The sequence below is a fragment of the Podarcis tiliguerta genome (assembly GCF_965153285.1).
Source record: "Podarcis tiliguerta genome assembly, chromosome: Z".
NCBI lineage: Eukaryota > Metazoa > Chordata > Lepidosauria > Squamata > Lacertidae > Podarcis > Podarcis tiliguerta.
The window spans coordinates 49,461,693-49,483,347 of NC_139553.1; the positions used below are offsets into that span (position 1 = coordinate 49,461,693).

The 21,655-nt window shown below is 47.7% G+C and overlaps 1 protein-coding gene across 3 annotated transcripts in view; it reads right to left on the bottom strand.

Annotated features, from left to right (window-relative positions):
• Positions 1–2,221: 2,221 nt before the first annotated feature.
• Positions 2,222–21,655, bottom strand: part of LOC310669075 (integrator complex subunit 6-like) — a 39,361-nt gene continuing 19,927 nt past the window's right edge. The window contains exons 9-20 of one of the 3 annotated variants that reach the window (XM_083422584.1): positions 18,294–18,426; positions 18,030–18,109; positions 15,471–15,565; positions 14,555–14,665; positions 12,137–12,352; positions 10,692–10,815; positions 9,895–10,037; positions 9,521–9,752; positions 4,457–4,855; positions 3,652–3,745; positions 2,949–3,341; positions 2,222–2,563 (exon numbers count right to left, since the gene is read on the bottom strand). In XM_083422584.1, coding sequence (XP_083278710.1) covers positions 18,072–18,109; positions 18,294–18,426 — 171 coding nt within the window. In that variant the 3' untranslated portion in view covers positions 2,222–2,563; positions 2,949–3,341; positions 3,652–3,745; ... (6 more) ...; positions 15,471–15,565; positions 18,030–18,071. Of the gene's footprint in view, positions 3,342–3,651; positions 3,746–4,456; positions 4,856–9,520; positions 9,753–9,894; positions 10,038–10,691; positions 10,816–12,136; positions 12,353–14,554; positions 14,666–15,470; positions 15,566–18,029; positions 18,110–18,293; positions 18,427–21,655 lie in introns of all 3 variants that reach the window. The other 2 variants (XM_083422582.1, XM_083422583.1) reach the window with 2 other exon arrangements.

Here is a 21,655-nt window from a genome sequence, read left to right on the forward strand (position 1 = left end):
ACATGAATGATTCGAATTTGGACTCACGGCTATTTGGGTATGTACTGCAAATCTTGAAATATTTTGTCACCAATTTACTTAAGCAGAGGTGTACTCTGCAGTACCCAAATTTGTGTTTTGCCACAGGACCTCCTTGCTCCCATCACACTTAGTAGAAGTGAGGTCCCAATTTCTTCTGGTCTGAGGCCTTTAGCACGGAGGCTGTCAGCTTTCACATGCCAGAATGGTTAATAGGATGCCTCTCCAAAGTTTAAGAAGTTAGGAATTTTTAAAGCTAAACAGAGCAGGCAGACGCACCTGTGCATGAGGCAACATCAAAATGCAGATGTGCATTAGACAGTCTACTTCAAAATAAAAGAACCCCTGCAACTGGTCATCTACACAGGTGACATCTTAATTACTTGTCTCAACTCCCATTGTCTACCGCCTGCTGAATCTCCCATTCCCTCCCTAGAGATGTTTAGGGCAAAGCAGAGCAGCTGAAGATTACTTCTGTGCAGGAAAATGAGACAAACTACACAATTAGGGTTTTATTTTTAGCACTCACATGGATATGTGTTTTGTGCATGTGTCTTCTACCATGATTCCAGGGAGAGCCCTGCCTTGTTTTGCCAATACCAGCCTGCAGAACTGGCAAATTGTGTTCACACAAGATGAGCCACCAAAAGGACCTAGCTTCAGAGAAATTATGTCCACAACCAGAATCTGTCAGCCAAGGTTATCCTTAGCCAAAAGTACACATGGCCAATGGCCATGAAATGGGAGAGCAGCTCAAGTCTTTAGAAGGTTCTGCTCATGATTAGACCAAATTGGGAATGGGCTTCTGCTAGAGAAACACACACCAGCTTGTTCACACATAGGTTTCTGGAAGATAAATCAAGCAAGTATGAAAATGTACTTCAGTAGTGTTGCCTCAAGTCACTACAAAAAGGGCCCCGGTCTTAATTTGCTTTCCCTTTATCTCCTCACCATTCCTTGCCCTTCTCCAGCCTCTGTTTAAGACTACAACTCCCATCAGTCCATGCACAATATGGTTGTGTGCTGGCTGGAGTTGATGGGGGTCATCAGTTGTAAAAGGCTGCACTCTCCCACTGCAAAAGGGTGGTGGGGGGGAGGAATCATGAAGAATCCAAGGCCTTGCTCTGTCAGAAGAACAAATCTGAGAAGTGACTTATGAAGACTGCTGTGTAGCTGTCCTGGAATCAGCACACCAGATGAGTAATGTCAAGTCTTTTGTCATCACAGTGGCTTATCTTTTGCCTTTGGGTTTTTCCTTTATCCAATTTTGGCTCAGCCAGCAATTACAAAGCAGCAAGTCAGTCAGTGCCACGGAGTGCAGCTTAAAAGATTACTCAAAGCATGGCTTCAAACACTCTCTGCATAGGGACAGTAGCGGGTTTATGGCAGCACCAGAGTCAGGCCATAGTGCATCCAAGTACCGACACAAAGTGTTAAGAATGGCAGAAAGGTCAGTTATCAGACACCATTCCTGCTGAAATGCAAGTTGTGCAGGCCCAAAACCCAGGTCATGTTCTGCACCCCCATGCTATAATGGCAGCTGGAAGGGAAACGTGCTTGGGCCACCCTTGCCAGAACTAGGTCAGAGCTCCTTCTGCTCCTGTTTGTAGTTAGCCTTTTCTCCTCTGTGTAGGAGAGGCAGACCCTATTCCCAACTGGAAAGAGGATGCTCTTTGGATCTGGGATGCTTCCAGTTGCAGGTGTTCTTGATGGGGGCATACAGTAGAAGCTTCCCTCATCAAGGGTTAGATAAAATGTGAGCCAAACTAGTGCTGTGGCAGCTGCTCAAATTCAAAACTGAAGCTCTGTTGCTTCAAAGCAGAGAAGACTGGGCCTAATGTAAGGAGCTTCGTATCCCACTGAAGGGCCCAAACAAAAAGTCATTAGCATCCAAGGCAAGGAGAAGAAGGAGTCACCCCACTCCTGGCACCACCATGGAATGCAAAGGGACAATCTGCCAGTGACTGAAGAACATAATGTGGAAAGTCAGGTGGCAACTATAGTCAAAGCAAACCATGTGAACCAGCTCCTCCTGCAAAGAAGAAATGTGCATTCCAAGAGTCAAAGTGGTCTTTTGGAGGAAGGAGGGAAGACAACAGCAGGGGTCTTCTGTGTTTGGGGTCTTTTGTTCTTTTGTTTCTTGTGCTTGCAGGCAACTGGGATTACTAGAGATTCCTCATTAGCACCTCATTCAGATTAGGCATTTCTTAGGAAACCATAAAATGATTTTTATTATTTACAAGTGCTAAAAAAATTCATCTCTCATACACACACACACACACTCTGTTTGATATATCAAATTAAGGATCTGGTAAACAACACTGTCCAAAATAATCTCTTTTCATATGAACATTTAAAAAGTAAAACACACATAATATTTGGGGGACAGGGATTGTTTTTGTTTGTTTGTTTTTTAAAAACCCCAAAGTTTCCTTCTAAGCGCTTCCAAGGCCAAGTCCACGTGAAGAGTCTCCGTCCTCCTCACAAGATGAAAGAGAACTGAAGTCAGGACCTGGGCAGCCTCAGGCACGCGCTTTCATAAAGTCTGCAGACAAAAGAGAAGAGAGGCTGAGGTAGGTTGCTTAGCAGCTACCAGGAGCAGCAGTCACAGGCCTCTTGACCACTTTTCCTCAACCCAGTTTCAGCAGCTGCTTTACTCTCAAATTCAATGTTACCCTGAAAACTCATGCCTGGGTCAGCTGCCAGTTCTCAGGAACTTTTGCCTTCGTGTCTGTAGCAGCAACATGCACTACCATCACGAAGGGATTTCTCTCTCTCCTCTTTTTTTTCCTTTTTGAACATAGGCTCTCTCCAACACAAGCGCAGATAAAACGTATGCATTTTTGTTTTACCAGATTCGACCTGCTGCCTAAAGCAGCTCTTTAAAAAGTGTCTTAGAACAAAGGTTCAAATGAGTAAATTCTCATCACCTGCGGCAGAGGGCAGCACTGAGTGTTTTTCTTCAGCCCATTGAGCAGATCAGGCCCTTCAATGTGAGGTGGGGAGGGAGGACGCCAGACCCCCTGCAGCAAATCCATCAAGGTCACAGCTCAGTTTCCATTGAGAGAGGCTTGCAAGCATAAAAACTCCACCCTTCTTCTCAGACTCCAAGAGAAAAGCCGCCTGACTGCCAGGGGCAGCTGCTGCCACGTCCTCTTCCGCTCCTCTGCAACACAGCAAACTTGTTCTCCCTGGCCCATGCACTTGTCTTGCTGGGGCATTATTATCTACTGTTGACATGATTAACTCTGTTGTGCAGGCTGTTGAACTCTATTTCCTCTAGTATTCTCTCTAAGTGCTGAATTAACACCCGTTTTTTAAACCTAAGAGAAAGAGGGGGGGAAGGGGAGCAATTTAATGTGGGTTTTGCAAGTTCCAAGTTCCCCCTCTGAAACAAACAACTGCCTCTGCATTACTCTGCAGAACATATGCAGGGCCTAGGCTCACACACCCTCCTGTGCTTGGAATGTTAATTCCTCCCATCAACCTACAAGCAAAAGAGGTTCCTCCCACCATCAAAGGTGGTGGTTTCAAAGAACATCATGCAGCACAACAGGCAAGAAGCAAACAGGCCACTATCAGAACACATGCACATATCTGCTCAAGCTTTGAACATGTCATCTGGATACAAACCTTGCTGCTTCCTTGATAGCAAATTCAATGAAATATTTTTGAATTTCAACAGGGCCTTGAACTTCTTCAAGGAGAGAGAAAATCTTTTCGAAATCTACAATTAAAAAACGAAACAAAACGTGAGATCATGGTAGCATTGGTAAGACCATCAGAATCCTGCCCTCAACCCGGCCTTGTGCTTCCAAGCAGTGGCTGCTATCTCAAACTCGCCCTTTTCAGACCCTCAGTGTCCTCCTAAAGGCCACTCCTCTTCTCTCCTGGGGCATAGCTGTTTGTGCAGGATCGCATGGGACAAGCCTGGAGATAAATGAGTCAGTCTGCTGCCTCGACTTGACCCTCCTAATTGGAGAAAAGATATTTTCTCCTGCTAGCACCGATTTCCTCCTCTTCCCTTTGTAACAGCACCTCACACCAAACTGACAAATCACTTTCTCTCGTGGTCACGTTCCACAGGTTTCTAAATGTGAATTCCACTATGATAGGCAGCTGCTGCCATTTACAGACGAACTCTACAATTACATTTCTGCCAACTCTAAAAAAAGGGGGATCCTCACAAATTCCAAAAGGTGCCAAGCGAGACTGGCACCACAGCGAACGCCCCCCGCTCTCCCGGGAACTGAAGTGTCCCTGCAATAAATGATAGCGGCAGAGACTGAAATACCACGAGCTTCATCAGAGCCGCCTCCCATTTCACAACTGTGAGAAGTCGAGAGACGGCTTTTGGCTGCCCTGGCGTTCTTTCTGGGTTGGTGGGAGCAACGCAGGACCTCCCTTCGGACAACCCAGCCCCCTCTCCAACACTCACTTCTCCCGGGCTTCCGGACCTCCTTCATCACTTTGATTTTGATCACTTCGTTGCTCCCTTCGAACATGCTGGGCGTGATTTTCACCGAATGGGGTGTGGTCCCAGGTGCGGATCCTGGCAGGAGTTTTGGGTCCCCTGAAGACACACTGTAGCTGACAGGTCTGCGAAGCAGGGAGCTGGCGACAGGCCTGAGGTCCAATCCGTCTTCCCCGAGGCAATTCAGCTCACCAGACAGGGAGTCCACCTCGTTGGGCAGGTCGTCATCCATCAGGGCTGCTGGGGGCGGGGGGGTCAAGGCCATCATGGGCACAGGCAGCCCGTCTCCCTGCTTGTCCAGGGACTGGAAGTGTTCAGCTTTCTTCTCACCGTTGCCATCCGGGACCATATTGCTATTTGCATCTGCCAGAAGAAAGAGCTCTCTTAGGGAAGTTTCCTAATGCTCAACGCCGTATCACAAGGCACGCCCAACCAGCAGATCAGTGGACGTCTGTGGTAGATCACCGGCTCCCCCCCAAAAGTCAACAGCTTCGACCTGAACCCCCCAAAAGGGACTTCCTGTTCCTTAAGAAAAGCTCAGGAACTTTGACCTGAATGCCCCAAAAAGGGCCTCCCCGAACCCCTTAGGGATCTCCTTCTCCCTAAAAAAAGCTCAACAACTTAGACCCCCAAAAAGGTAGTAGATCACTGCCAGTCTTCAACTCCGTGAGTAGATGGCAGTCTCTTGGGAGTTGGCCACCCCTGATTGTGTTTTTAATATTTGGTTGGGAGCCGCCTAGAAATAAAGATAGATAAACTTTATTCACATTAGCCAACGGCCATAGCAACATAAAACAAACAATATATATAATTAAAAAGACAACAACGGGTAAAAAGGGCCGCTTACAGTGGCTGGGAAAACCCAGCAGGATGGGCTGGGGTAGAAATAATAAATTATTAGTATTAGTAGTAGCTAAACACACAGCAGAAGGCACCTCCTAGGTGGCTCAAGATCCAACGTCTAGCAATGGCAGCACCACAGCAGAAAGCAAAAAATAGGACCTTGAAAGGATGTGGGCTTGATAGCTAATTACACAGTTAATCAGTCAAGAAACAAAACTAGCTAGGCTACATTTAACAACTCTTTCGGCAATGGTAAGGTGTAGCATGAATTAATTTTGATGGCAACCAACAGGAATGGCACCTGTGCTTTAAAAAACAACAACCAACCTTTAGAGCCCTAATGGCCCTAAGATCAAGGTATCTAAAGGACCCACCCCAGGTCTCTTTGCTCCCAGGCAAACCAGGCCTGTTTCCTTACAGTGGTGGCCAAACTTGGCCCTCCAGCTGTTTTGGGACAATTCCCATCATCCCTGGCCACTGATCCTGGGAGCTAGGGATGATGGGAGTTGCAGTCCCAAAACAGCTGGAGGACCAAGTTGGGCCACGCCTGATCTAGAGCAGTGTTCCCTGTATAGGGAAGCTTTTAATGTTTAATAGGTTATTGTATTTTAATATTCTGTTGGGAGCCGCCCAGAGTGGCTGGGGAAACCCAGCCAGATGGGCGGGGTGGAAATAATAAATTATTATTATATATTATTATTATTATTATTACTACTACTACTACTCCCATCATCCTTAGCTACTGGTCCTGTTAGCTAGGGATGATGGGAGTTGTTGTACTCCCAAAAGAGCTGGAGGGCCAAGTTGGGCCACCACTGCTTTACAAGCTCAGCTCTGGGATTCCATCAAGGTGGGAACAGGCTCCCCTTTTGTGGGCAGTGGTTTTTAGGGAGCCCTATTGGGAAGACCTAGTTCTCTGTGTGTTCCAGAAGCTAGGCAATAGGGGCAATGCAGGATGCCTTTCCTCCCCGCTGCACCAAGGATTCCCTGCCTGAGCTGCTTCAGGTTGTGGCAGATGTTCTCCTGGAGACACCTAGTTTGGTTGTCCTAGGGGATTTTAACATCCACGCCAACACGACCTTACAAGGGACGCTTGGAACTTCGTGGAAAGCATGGCCTCCATGAGGCTGTCCCTGAATAAGTTGGGCCCAACTCATAGTCATGGACATGCCTTAGACCTGGTGTTCACTTCTAGTGACAGGGGTGATCTGACATTAAGTAAAAGTGAAACGAAAGAAGTGCTGTGGCCAGATCACTTGGACTTCTCTGCAACCCTTCCCCTCTGCAAGGAGGCACGACTGATTCGGATGGGCCGCCCCCGCCACTTAATGGATCCAAATGGATTCCAGAGAGTGGTAGGGGATGTTTTATCCCATGTTGATGGCCTTTCAGCAGATTCCCTGGGGGGCCACTGAAATGCGGAGTTAACCAGGGTTATCAACCGCCTGGCTCTGAAGCGCCCTTTCCGATTGCATGGAGCCCGGACAGCCCCATGGTCTCCCACAGAGCTGAGTGTGATGAAACAATCGCTGAGACGGCTAGAGCGCCGGTGGCGGAAACTCATTCTGAATCAGACCAGACACAGGTAGTGGCGATAGCGACAGCAAAGAGGACTTTCTTCGTCACCTCTATTGCATCTGCAGAAAACAGCAGCAGGTGGTTTCTTTCAGGTGGTTCACAATTTCACGGAACCACCTTTGCCACCGGGGCCTGGGAAAGACCCCAAGATCTCCTGCAATGATTTTGGAAAGTTTTTTGCAGATAAAGTCGCTCAGATTCAGAAAGGGATAGACTCCACTGTGGGATCAGGGATGGGGCGGGAGAGAGCTAAGAGTCCTGTCTAGTCGAGTTGTATGAATCAATTCCAATCTGTTCCACTCGCTTGGACGAGTGAAACCAACCACCTGTCTCCTTGATCCTTGCCCATCCTGGCTCATAAAAGCGAGCCAGGAAGGGCTGGGCAATGGGATCCACTGGGTGGCAAATGCTTCCCTCTGTGAGGGCCACTAAAAGAGGCAGTCATTAAATTGCTTCTTAAAAAACATATTTGGACCCGGCCAATATGGCCAACTATCGCCCAGTCTCAAATCTTCCATTCTTGGGCAAGGGGATTGAGTGGGTGGTTGCAGAACAACTCCAGGCACACCTGGAGGATGCAGACCATTTGGATCCCTTCCAAACAGGATCCAGGCCTCACCATGGGACTGAAACTGCCTTGGTCGCGCCTGTCGAGGATCTCCAGTGGGCTAGGGACAAAGGGGAGAGCTGTTTCCTAGTTCTGCTGGATCTCTCAGCGGCTTTTGATACCATCGACCATAACATCCTTCTGGACCGTCTAGAGGGGCTGGGAGCTGGGAGCACTGTCATACAGTGGTTCCGCTCCATTCTCCTGGGCCATGTTCAGAAAGTGGTGGTGGGGGATGAGTGCTCAGACCCCTGGGCCCTCACTTGTGGGGTGCCTCTGCCCCTATGCTTTTTAACATCTACATGAAGTCTCTGGGAGAGATCATCAGGGGGTATGGGCTGGGCATTCATCAGTATGCGGATGATACCCAGCTCTGCCTCTCTTTCAAATTGGAACTAGTGAAGATGGTTAAGGTCCTGGAGGCGGTTGGAGGTTGGGTGGTGGCTAACGGATTGAGGTTGAATCCTGACAAGACAGAAGTCTGGTCAGACCTCACCTGGAGTACTGTGTCCAGTTCTGGGCACCACAGTTCAAGAAGGACACTGACAAACTGGAACATGTCCAGAGGAGGGCAACCAAAATGGTCAAAGGCCTGGAAACGATGCCTTATGAGGAACGGCTAAGGGAGCTGGGCATGTTTAGCCTGGAGAAGAGGAGGTTAAGGGGTGATATGATAGCCATGTTCAAATATATAAAAGGATGCCACATAGAGGAGGGAGAAAGGTTGTTTTCTGCTGCTCCAGAGAAGCGGACACGGAGCAATGGATCCAAACTACAAGAAAGAAGATTCCACCTAAACATTAGGAAGAACTTCCTGACAGTAAGAGCTGTTCGACAGTGGAATTTGCTGCCAAGGAGTGTGATGGAGTCTCCTTCTTTGGAGGTCTTTAAGCAGAGGCTTGACAACCATATTTCAGGAGTGCTCTGATGGTGTTTCCTGCTTGGCAGGGGGTTGGACTCGATGGCCCTTGTGGTCTCTTCCAACTCTATGATTCTATTCTAAGTCCTGTTCTTCGGGGGCAGGGTATGGAGGCTGGTATGGAAGACTTCCTGGTCCTGAATGGGGTAACTGTGTCCCTGAAGAACCAGGTGCGCAGCCTGGGAGTCATTTTGGGCTCACAGCTGTCCATGGAGGTGCAGGTCAAATCTGTGCCCAGGGCAGCTCCATCTAGTACCCCTAACCCTCCCTGCCCACAGACTGTCTTGCCAGAGTGGTGCATGCTCTACTTATCTCCTGCTTGGACTACTGCCATGCACTCTACATGGGGCTCCCTTTGAAGGTGACTTGGAAACTGCAATTAATCCAGAATGCAGCAGCCAGACTGGGGACTGGGAGCGGCTGCCAAGACCATGTAACACCGGTCTTGAAAGACCTACATTGGCTCCCAGTACCTTTCTGGGCCCAATTCAAAGTGCTGGTGCTGACCTTGAAAGCCCTAAACGGTCTTGGCCCAGTAGACCTGAAGGAGCGTCTCCACCCTCATCATTTGGCCTGGACACTGAGGTCCAGCACTGAGGGCCTTCTAGCAGTTCCCTTCCTGCGAGAAGCGAGGTTACAAGGAACCAGGCAGAGGGCCTTCTCGGTGATGGCAATCTCCCGTCAGATGTCAAGGAAATAAACAACCACCTGATATTTAGAAGACATCTGAAGGCAGCCCTGTTTGAGCAAGTTGTTAATGACTGATCTTTTAATGTACTTTTAATCTTTTGTTGGAAGCTGCCCGGAGCATGCTTGGGGGAGGAGTTTTGTTTCAGTAAGTTAGCTTGCTTATTTATTTATTATAGTGCTTCTGGGTATGTTTTATTACAATAGCGTCAAACAGTTCAATTCCTCTGCTTATAAAAATGATTCCAGAAGACAAAACCTCAGTGCACACAAGACCAAAATAAAAAAATTATAAAAAATGCATGTTTCACCGAGGTACACACATTGTCAAAAGCACATGAAGAGGCAGACGGCAATTGCTCAGGGAGCCTTTAGGAGGCTAAGCACAAATTACCATTGAAAGCTGGCATGGCTTTGAGGGTGGTGTTGGCTGGTGCCCCTGAAGCAGAAGGGGGGCCCTTCCCGCTGACATGGTTGGCTATCGCTGGTGGAGACTGGGGCCGCCTCAGCAGCGGGGACATGCTGCGCCTCCTTTTCAGAGAAGCTGGCGTGTTGGGCTCTCCTGGGCGCTTGATTTTGTTCTGAGGACCAGCGACAAACTCGTCTGCTTCATCAATCATCATGCCCTAGAAGACACATCATCACCCGTTAAGAACAATCCGCAGTGGTGTTCTTCTTCTTCTTCTTTTGTAAGAAAGGGGCAACTCCACTCACTCACGAGCCGTGAGAAATTGCCGGGGGGAAGGGGACCCCGTGAAATCGGCCTACCTTCTTATCCTGCTTGAAAGGGTTCCCAAAAGTATGGAGTCTTTTGGGCTGGTCTGGGTCAATTTCTCGTAGAGGAGCGGGCATCATCTTGAGATATTCCTGGTAGTTCCCCATCTGAGCCACAGGAACACTATGAAGGCAGTCTGCAGCAGAAACAGAAAGGACACCACACTTCATTTCCAGAAGACTGAAACTTCCCTAAAGGCTCATTCCACGTCCTGTCAATGCGGTCATGTCACCCACCATCTTAGGATTTGGATGAAACTTGGTGTACACACACTTCCCTTATGGTTGAAAGAAATCGCCTTAAATTTTCCCCCTCTATAAACGGTTTAAATTTTATAGCACTTAAAAATTTCAAAAAAAATAATTATAGTACTTCAAAATTTCAAAAAACCTCGAGACCATCAGCACATGTACATTTTATTTTATTTTTCTCCATAAAAAGGCATTTATAAAATCTTTTGAGTACTGGTGTATTTTTTCCTGAAATCCTCATCCTCTTATTGACCTCTGTGTAAAATTTCAAAGAGATCTGATCATTGGTTATGAAGGAAAAAACCTTGGAGCATGCTGGGAGTCCGGGGGGGGGGGGATTGCAAAAAAAGCACCAGAAAACAAAATGGGGGGGGGGATGGTGATCACGCCGATCCAAGCGGTGATTGCAGAACCATACATGGGCCGGATCCAGAGGGCGATTGGGCTGGATCTGGCCTGCGGACTGTGGTTTAACAGCCCCTGACCTAAAGGAACCAAACTTCAACCTCAATTCAGTGCCACACCAACACGGCACCCACCTTCATCTTGGCCAAGAATGAGCTTGTGTGTTTTCAGCAGGTTCGTCCTCATGCGGGTCAGCTGGTCTAAAAGGCTGCGGCGAGGAATATCGTAAGCGTTCCTGTAAGCCTGTGGCTTCAGATCCTGTTTGTCGTCAAAACAAAACAGATCATTTGCAAAGATGGAAACTGCAAAGCAAGCAGTTTGTTCCCCCTTGGCACCATGTCACACCCACCTTGTTTATTTTTTAATATATATAATAATTTTTATTAGTTTTTGCAAATATTTTCAAAGTAACATTCAATTGCTATATAATATAGAAAACCTTTGGCATCAACAGCCTGAGACTTCCCTCCTCCTCGACTCATGGTTTCCCCACTTACTGCATTTTGGAATTATAATTATTACTATTAAATCCTAACTGTCAATCAACCATTTTTAAATTATAAAAGTGGTGTCTTGGTTTGCATAAGTTTTAGATTACAAACATGTCAAACCCTGAAATGCGGTTCCCAGTTTGCAACCGTTTTTTGGATGACAACCCTTTTTTTTTTTATTACAAACAAATTTTGCGGGGAGGCCCCATCGGCGAAAGCACGCCTTAGGTTACAACCTGTTGTGGTTTACAAACGGACCTCCGGAACGGATTGTGGTTGTAAACCAAGGTACCACTGTAATTGATAGTCCACCTTACAAAACTTCTTGCAACCCTACCACCACTGGGCTAATAATATCCTTGCTGCAGTTCTTGCAGATAAAAAGGCTTTTATCTTGCTGATGAATTTCATTACCTACAATGCCTTAATAAGAAGGCTTCTGGTGTGTTTTTTTAAAAAATGTTTATTTTCAGCATTTTTTAAAGTTTATAATAAATCATTTCCCATAAAGCCTTCGCCTCCTTACAGACCCACTACATAAAGCTAAAAACAGGCATGTCCAAAGTCCGTTGCAGGGGCCCAATCCAGCCCGCTGGCTGATTTAACCTGGCCCCTGTGGCAGTTTATTTCCTGAGATAAAATCCAAAAAAAAGCTCAACTTCAATCCTAAAAGCAGCTCAACAACTCCAACCCTAAAAAAACCTCAAGAACTTCAATCCTAAAAAAAGCTCAACTTTGGGGTAAAATCCTAAAAGCAGCTCAACAGCTTGAATCATCAAAGAAGCTCAACAACTCCAGCCCTTCAAAAAGCTCAACAACTTCAATCCTAGAAGAAGCTCAACAGCTTCAATCTTAAAAAAAACCTAAACTACTTCAATCCTAAACAATGCTCAAGAACTTTGGTCGGCCCCCACGGCCCTTCACTCCATCCAATCTGGCCCTCTTTGGAAAAAGCTTAGACACAACTGGTTAAAATCACCTTCCTTTCCATTTTTTCTTCCCCTCCATTCCCCCCCTTTTTTCTTTTCTTTCCAATCCTGACGATGACTCAGTTTGATATGCTTGAGCGAATGTTGCCGCACACCCACCTTGTTGAAGAGCCCTATGTGGAAGCCGGCAAATTCCTTCGCGCTTGTTTCGGACAGCCTGAGCGGAGATTCCCCCGAGATCCCTCGAAGAAGCTGTTTGAAATCCCGGTTCTGGATCGGGGAGAGGCCGCTGGAGTGGTTCTTCACTTTAATGCCAGTCTCCTGCGGGGCTTTCTTGCCCACCGACCCTATGATCCGCTCCGACTCGATTTTCGTCTATGACAAAAGAACACGGCACGTTAAGCAAACAGCAGTGCAGACGACTCTAGCGTAAAGCAAATTCTGGCCGCGTCAAAAGGCAACCCAAGCCTGCTGTCTACATGCTGATAGAGTTGCAGGGGTCAGCAAGATTTTTCAGCAGGGGGCCGGTCCACTGTCCCTCGGACCTTGCGGGGGGCCGGACTAGATTTTGGAGGGGGGGAAATGAATGGATTCCTATGCCCCACAAATAACCCAGAGATCATTTTCAATAAAAGCACACATTCTACTCATGTCAAAACACCAGGCAGGCCGCACAAATCACCCAGAGGTGCCTTTTAAATAAAAGGACACATACTACTCATGTCAAAACAAGCCAGGGATGATGGGAATTGTAGTCCCCAAACAGCTGGAGGGCCAAATAGGCCACCAGTGGACTTGATTTTCACTGGACAATAAGGCCCTTGCGTGAGTATTTCAAGATGCTTCGCCTGGAGGGGAAGGCCGATTTTCTAGAACTGCAGGCATGATACTCAAGTGATGTTTCCAAGCTCTCCAAAATCAGCAAAATCCACCCTTGTTGTGTGTGAGCTGAATCCTTCCATCCTCCTTGTCCGTAGGAAGGTAGAAAGCTTTAGCCGGCATTTACCACACTTTTCCATCTATAGGACGCCCCCATGTATAAGACTTTTGGGGGCCTCAAAATTTAGAAAATAGGGGGGATTGAGCTTTGGGGCGAGGACTATGTGGGGGGAATGCCGAAAATCACTCACCTATCAGAAGGCAGTGCACAACTGCTCACGTCACAGAAACTACCTATCAGCTGTCCGGCTTGCTGCCAATCATGCTCCTGCTTGCGGTGACAAGGGCAGCTGTCTATTGGCTACAGCAACAGGATTGGGAGGGCTAACAGCGGCAACCGGGCAGCTGCGATGCAAGTGGCTGTGTGCCACATTCCGGCAGGTGAGCAGTTTCCGGCATCCCCCTCCCCCAACAATCAAGCAGCAAATGCCAAAATCGCCCACCCACCGGAACGAAGCAGAAGCCTGAGATTTTCAGCGGCGATTTGCCTCTTCATTGTTTGGGGGGGGGGGGGAGTGGATGCCGAAAATTGCGAGCGACGCATGTGGTTGTGCGCTGCGTTCTGGCGGGTGAGCCATTTTCAGTATCCGCCCTCCACAAATGACCAAGCAGCCAATCGCCGCTTACAAGCTCGCACCAAAAAACCATTCACCTGCTCAGCACTACTCGTGTATAAGACGACCCTAAATTCTGAACCCCATTTTTGGGTCAAAAAACCCTCATCTTATACACGGAAAAATTTGGTCCGGCTAGCTAGGGATCATGGGAGTTGTAGGCCCCAAACAGCTGGAGGACTGAGGTTGAGGAAGCCTGGAATAGCCTATGGGTAGGCAAACTAAGGCCCGGGGGCTGGATCCAGCCCAATCGCCTTCTCAATCGGGCCCGTGGACAGTCCGGGAATCAGTGTGTTTTGACATGAGTAGAACGTGCCCTTTTGTTTTAAATCCACCTCTGGGTTATTTGTGGGGCATAGGAATTCATTCATCCCCCCCAAAAAAATATCTAGCCCAGGCCCCCACAAGTTCTGAGGGACAGGGAACCGGCCCCCTGTTGAAAAATTTGCTGACACCTGGAATAGCACTTCTTTGATGTTACAGATTTAGGTAGCCCTTGTGAAAACTGGGTTCAGGAAGACAGGAGGCCTTTGGCCACCAGCCACATAAGATTGGACAGCTGCCACTCTTTCAAATCATCTGCAATGTTGACTGCAATGCTCATTAGCAGCAAACAACTAAGAACACGCAACAAGTAAGCTGAATTGTTGTCTTCCTCTTCTTCAGTAACTTCTTCCAGCAGCCCCCACCACCACTTACATCAGCCTTCCTCAACCTCGGCCCTCCTGCTGTTTTGGGACTACAATTCCCATCATCCCTGATCACTGGTCCTGCTAGCTCAGGATCATGGGAGTTGGGAGGTCAAAAACATCTGGAGGGCCAAGGTTGAGGAAGCCTGACTTACATGAAAACGGAAACGCAGGTCAGTCTTTACCCATCTCAAAAAACGGGGGGGGGGGGGGGGGACATTCCTTAAGCAATGCATTTATACAACCAGAGCAAAACACACTAAAAATAAAACAAATCATCATCATAGTCATCATCATCAATGTACTTCTGATTGCAAAGGTTTTGTCGATACTACCTGTTGGCTGAGTTTTTTAAGGTAAGAGATAACACTGTAACTAAGTCCACAATCTAAATTATCTGATATCAGATTTGGAGCTCCCATCATCCTTAGGGCTTTCTTTAACGGCTATAAGGAAAACAAAACAAAAAAGAGTAAGAAGAAGGTCAAAAATATTCTTTTTTCTTTAAAAAAAGTTTTTCCGTTGTTTTTTTAAAGTTCCTCGCAGATCAGTGTTACGTCAAGCTAAGGCAGGCATAGGCGACCTCGGCCCTCCAGATGCTTTGAGACTACAATTCCCATCATCCCTGACCACTGGTCCTGCTAGCTAGGGATCAAGAGAGTTGTAGGACAAAAAACATCTGGAGGGCCAAGGTTGAGGAAGCTTGGCATTGACGCTTTGGGAAATGAGATGGGTTTCAGCTGGCTCGCCGGCGGGCGTCGGGCTACACTGCGAGCGTGGTGCTTTGCAGTGCAGCGCCACCAGCTGATTCCACACAGAGGCCAGAGTCCCTGATTGCTGGGATATGACAAGTCCACACAGCGACATCTTGCCCAAGCGATGAGGGAGGTTTCTGCCGCTTCCACCGCGCCCCCCAGCTTCCTCCCCAGCCCAGCCCTTTGTTAAATGAGATTTATCCAGGGGCAGAGGAGGGCTTCACTAGGAGCTTTTCCACACTGCCAGTCGCAGCAAAGAAGTATTCCCAAGGGGAGGAGGGAGAGCCGAAAGAATAAATGCTGGACTTGCGCTGGATAGCAATCCAAGGACGAGGGACCAGTAAGTCGTGCTAAGCTGCAAAGCATTTTTGGTTTTTGAACCCTGGCCTGTGGGCTGTTTGGTTTCCAGCAGAAGACACGTAAAAACCGCTCTGCCAAGGACAGCCAGCCATCAATTCATTTATTTAGGGCCACTGAGTTCGCAAGAGGTACATACCAGCAAGTAGTAGGGAGGCATGGTTTTTAAGTAGTTGTCCAAAGATTGCCGCCACTTTGGATTGGGCTTCAGCTTGTGAACCTTAAAAAAGTCATCTGCACAGAGGAGAAACAAGACCAGTCACCCGCATGCCCCATGTTCCAGTCATAGTATCCGAGCAGAGTCATGCTCCGCGGGAACGTCCCTTGAGAACAACAATCTGGAGAGTTTTTATGCTTCCATGGGCTTTTCTCTCTTTAGCCTCTCTCCTCCTTATATATCCAGTTTTGACACAGGCACTGGAAGGGATCCACAGAGCCAAAAATTAAGCTGTATCTTAGCAGAGTAACAATCACAGCTTTGAATGAAGGGAACCACCAGTGCTCAGTCTGAAGACCTCTGAAGTCCTAAACAAGTTAAGATTCTTCTCATTTTAGATGCCAACACATTCCGTATATTCCCCTTACAATCCCATGCAAACGGGAGAGCCCACACTTTGAACTATTAATTCTGTGGTACTGTTGAAAGTGAAATGTTTTAAGTGTGTATTTACCATATTTTTCCATGTATCATATGACCCCTATTTGGGGGGCACAAATTTATGGAAATGGGGGGAGATGATGACCCCCGTTTTTTTAACATTCTTTTAGGCAGTGGTTTCCAAACGTTTTTCAAAGAGGGCCAGATTTTATGAAGTGAAGGGCTGTGGAGGCCGACCAAAGGGCCAACCAAAGTTGTCGACCTTTTGAAGTTGTTGAGCTTTCTTTAGGGTTTTACCCCAAAATCAATAACCCCCCTCCCCACACTCACAATTTAAAGGCCTTAGATTGGGGTGCCCAAACTTTTTTCAAAGAGGGCCAGATTTGATGATGTGAACATGCATGAGGGCCAACCAAAGTTGTTGAGCTTCTTTTAGGGTTGAAGTTAAGGTTTCTTTAGTATTTTACCCCAGGAAATAAACTGCCACAGAGGCCAGATTAAACTGACCGGGGGGCCAGATTAGGCTCCCGGAACGGATTTTTGGAGAAGCCTGTTTTAGAGTAAAAAATAACCTAGTCTTTTCCACAAAAAAAGTATGGTAAGTTATGATACTAAGTATCTGAGAAACTATTCCCAGAAGCTTGACCAAAACAAAAATGGCACCCTACATGTGCCATTATTGAGACTGGCAAAATTCCTTGTAGCTTAATTCCTGGAAGAATCCAAGGGTTATTTGGCAGAAGGGGTACCACTCAGAAGAGTGGCCACACATCCAACAAATAGCACCTATTGAACAAGGAAGGCTGATGCAGACAAAAATAGAGTCCTCTGATGTACGATTCTTTCTACATGAATGTCGGGGAAAGAATTTTTTAACGGGTTGCAGTCAGGAGGAACCTCACATTTGTGCTTTTTGGGGGGCAGAGAAACAAGAGGAGATCGCTTCAGGACACCATGAGCTGCACCACAGCAATTCAAAGCCTCTGGAAAGCCCCAGGCGATTCATGAAGCCTGCCTGAGCATTTCCCCAAAATCTTCTATTAAAGAGTTGCAGGGAAGGGGGCACGGAAGAGCAGGTTCAGCAGAGCTTGTGTTTTTAAAATGCAGCCACCATAAATATATGCCTCCAAGAAGCAAATGGGATTAGAACCTTTCAAGAAGTGGTTCGGGAAACAAGAACAACTCCGTGTGGGTGTGCGAGTGTGTTCTTCCAGAGAGGCAAGAAATAGCTCAAGGCGCATGCACTTCTATATTATGGTTACCAGGCAATCCCGTTTCCCGGGGACAGTCCCTGGATTTACAAATCTGACCCCAGACGATATCCGGCAGTGGCGCGTCAAGGTCGGGGCTTGCCTCTTTTTTCTCCTCCCTCCTCCTTTCCTCCTTCTCCCTGCGTTGGCTCTGGGGTTTTCCTGGCCCTGGAGCACCACTGGGCAGTCAGCTGGATGCTCTCACCCCTGGCTCGATTTGCGTCGCAGGGGGCAGGTCAGTAGTTCCCCCAGTTGATGCGCCGGGCGTCTTTTGCTCCTTGGCAGTGGCGGCGGCAGCCTCAGTAGCCTGGTAGTGCAATTGGCCCCAGTGGCTTCTGGAGCTGCTCACTGCTGTGGCACCTGCCTTTTTGCCTCACCTTAAGTCCCTGTGTGATGTGTCTTCTGCCATTGAACCAATCACGCAATGTTCATTTCCTAATAATAAATCTACGATGCTTAAAATATAAATCCGGGGACATGAAATGAAATCCAGGGATGGATGTTGTCCAGGGACAGGTTTGTAAATCCGGCGACTTTCCCCGGGAAACGGGGCCGCCTGGTAACCATATTTCTTGCCTCTCTGGAAGAACACACAGCCCCATACGGAGTTGTTCTTGTTTCCTGGACCACTTCTTGAAAGGTTCTAATCCCATTTGCTTCTTGGAGGCATATATTTGTGATCCCAGGAACATCTGGTAACCATATTCGAGTCCTCTCTGGGATGCCTTCTTCCCCGTGTGCCCCCAGCTCACAAAGCCCAATGAAAAACGGGCGACACAACACTGCTGCAAAAGACTATGCAGGCACCAACGTCCTGAAAGAGGGGAAAAGAACGGAGGTTGAACCTTACTCCAATTAAGGAAGGAGCTACGAGTCGAGGAGGTGAGCAGCGTCAAACATGCCCACGAAGCAGGCGGCTCTCCTCCTCTGCTGCAGAGAGAAAAAGGGAGAGGGCGGGTGTAAAAATCCCTCTCCTTCCAATGGAGCCGCCTGCAACCCTCGAGGCGCTCCGGCCTCCCGTCCCACCTAAGAAAACGGCTGGCAAGTAAACACTGCGGGCGGACAGGCTCCCTTTCCTGCTCGGCTGCGCCAAGACACTCTGCACCACACTCACCTAGCAGAGGGAGAAGGACAGGGTAGTTGTACGGCATGACAAAGAGATTGACGCACGTCAGAGTGGTGCTGGCTTTCAGGTATCCAAATGGGTGGCCCAGTTCACTGTACTTGCCGCTGGTGCTCACAAACACCTGGAGAACGACAAAGGAAGAGGCAAAAGTTTAGCACATGCAAGGGGCTGCTGGCCTTTGGAGGAATTCAAAACATCCTGGCGTTTTCACAGACGTGGTGTGGCATGTGTTTTTTGAAAGTCACAGCGCAATTGTTTTCCCCCTTCTCTCAGAGGCTCAGGGGAGGAATCCTGGGCAGTTTACTTGTTTTTTGCCCATTTATAGTCCTGCAAGACACTGAAAATGAAGTTTCCTGGCTGAACAGAGCTACCAACGCACAAAGCCTTCTACCAGGAGTCAAACCAAGCGTCCAATAATTACACTATCTCTAATAAAATCACTCTTGTTCCTTTATGGACAGCTGTTACCTCAGGACAGTACCACCAGTTAATATGATCATGAGAAAAGCAGCTGGTCTGCATGACATTCTGATTCAAGCTAACAGGGAAAAACCCACAAAAGCTGACTGAACTTCTTGTAAATTCACTTTGTTTGATCGGTGGGTTTTATGTATTTGCTATACTATGCTGTGATCTGCCCTGTAATTATGATTGGAAGAAAGAAAATCTTATGAATGTTATGTGGCCAACTCCTGAGAGACTGCAATCTACTCATAGAGTTAAAAACTGGCAGTAATGGTGATCTACCCCCTATTTTGGGGTTCAGGTCAAAGCTGTTGAACTTCTTTTAGGGAGGAGGAAAGCCCCGTTTTTCGGGGTTGAAGGGGAAAAATGTTGAATGTTTTATAGGGGAACCAGTTGTTGAGCTTCTTTGGAGGGAGCCAGTGATCTACCACAGACATCCAATGATCTATCGGTAGATCACGATCTACCAGTTGGACATGCCTGTTATAAGTGAATTGCTGAATATATTCAAGCAGTAATATTCCTATTGTTTTTGTAACACATTTATGAATCAGCAGGCGAGCCTATGATGGCTCTGAGGCGGCTCCACATTAATTGACATCAGTCTCACTACAAACCCAATTCCAGTCCACAGAACAATATGTAGGGGAACCCTTCGGATGTTGCTGAACGGCTGGAAGGCTGAAGGTTCACCACCCCTGGACTAGAGAGTGCATCAAAGCTTCTAATCACCTAAAATTTAAAGTGCTTAGATAGGCCCTTTTACAGTGGGTCTTCCAGATAGGGCGCTTCTACACTTCCGGGTTTGCTGCATTCGCAACTGGAAAGTTACGTTCCCTTCGGGGTCCACTGTATTATTCCTTGATGTTGGGGTACAGCTATTAAGGAACTACTGCACTTTTCAGTGGTATTGGCCCCACTTGTCCAGATGGTGGGCTATTATTAAAATCAGATCTTCACTGCCTGAAGCACAACTGCGGCCCCTGCCTCCCCTCTCTCAGCCCTCGGAGAGTGAAAGGGTGCGTTGTTCTGGATGGGAGACAACAGGGTGCCTCAGGGCTCCCCCCCCCCGGCTTTTTAACGTTGACATGAAGCCGCTGGGAGAGATCATCATGGGGTTTGGGCTAGGGGTTCATCCATATGTGGATGACACCCAGCTCTACCTCTCTTTTAAATCAGAACCAGTGAGGGCAGTGAAGGTCCTGTGTGAGTGTCTGGAGGCGGTTGGAGGATGGATGGCGGCTAACAGATTGAGGTTGAAGCCTGACAAGACAGAAGTACTGTTGTGCGTGAGCAGCTGGGGGGGGGGGGAGAGACTCCCTGGTCCTGAATGGGTCAACTGTGTCCCTGAAGGACCAGCTGCGCAGCCTGGGGGTCATTTTGGGCTCACCTCTGTCCATGGAGGTGCAGGTCCATTCTGTGTCCAGGACAGTTGTCTACCAGCTCCATCTGGTATGCAGGATGAGACCCTGCCTGCCTGCAGACTGTCTCACCAGAGTGTTGCATGCTCTAGATTTCCCCCACTTGGACTACTGCAATGGGCTCTACGTGGGGCTCCCATTGAAGGTGACTCAGAAACTGCAATTAATCCAGAATGCGGCAGCCAGACTGGGGACTGGGAGCAACCGCTGAGCCCACATAACACCAGTCTTGAAAGACCTGCACTGGCTCCTGGGACGTTTCCAAGCACAATTCAAAGGCCCTAAACAGCCTTGGCCCAGTAGACCTGAAGAAGCGTCTCCATCCCAGATGCCGGGGTTCCTTTCCCAAGGGCCTACTGGCAGTTCCCTCACTGTGAGAAACGAGGTTACAGGGATCCAGGCCAAGGGCCTTCTCGGTGGTGGCGCCCACCCTGTGGAACACCCTCCCATCAGATGTCAAAGAAATAAACAACTATCGGACTTTTAGAAGACATCTGAATGAAGCCCTGTTTAGAGAAGTTTTGAATGTTTGAAGTTTTATTCTGTTTTTAGTGTTCTGTTGGAAGCTACCCAGAGTGGCTGGGGAATAAATAATAAATTAATAATTATTAATAATAACAGACCACTCCACTGCCAGCCCTTGGGAGGTCAAACCAAACAGCCACAGGTTCTTGCTAAGAACTGGTGGGTTTGGGAGGAAGAGGAGAAGACACACTATATTCGAGAACAACCCCAGGTGTTGGAGGCTGTAGAAGCAGCCCCAATTTCATTGCATTTGGATTTATTTATTTATTAGATCTTATGGGGCTCTGGAGCTCTTTCCAGGTTCAAATGTGGGGTGAAATAAAACAGCACCACCAATTCACAGACTGACGAAACATACATGGCTAGAACCAGCTCTGCAGAACTACACTTCTAGGAAGGCCACTGTGGGTTTGAAGCCCAACCACAGCCGCAGCGAGATTATTACTTGCAAAGAATTGGAATGGAAATATCCCCACAAAGGAAGATTGGAGATGTAAATTAAATGAATTTATAGAATTAGTAAATTTAACAGCAGCCATAAGGTATCAGACATGCCAGAAATTAAGGACAGAATGGCAAAGTTTTGAATTTACATGAAAAAACACTGCTCTAAGGGTAATATGTTGATATGTACAGTGGTGCCTCGCAAGACGAAAAGAATCCGTTCCGCGAGTCTTTTCGTCTTGCGGTTTTTTCGTCTTGCGAAGCAAGCCCATTAGCGGAGTAGCGCTATTAGCACTATTGGCAGTTTAAGGGCTAAAATCGGCTTTTTAAGGCTTAAGGGATTAGCGGTTTTGCTGCTAAAATGCTTTTAGCAGCTTAGCACTTCAGAAAAAAGGGGTTTTGGAGCGGGGAAAAAAACTCAAAAATTTTCGTCAATTTTCGTCTTGCGAAGCAAGCCCCTAGGGAAATTCGTCTTGCGAAGCGCCTCTGCAAACG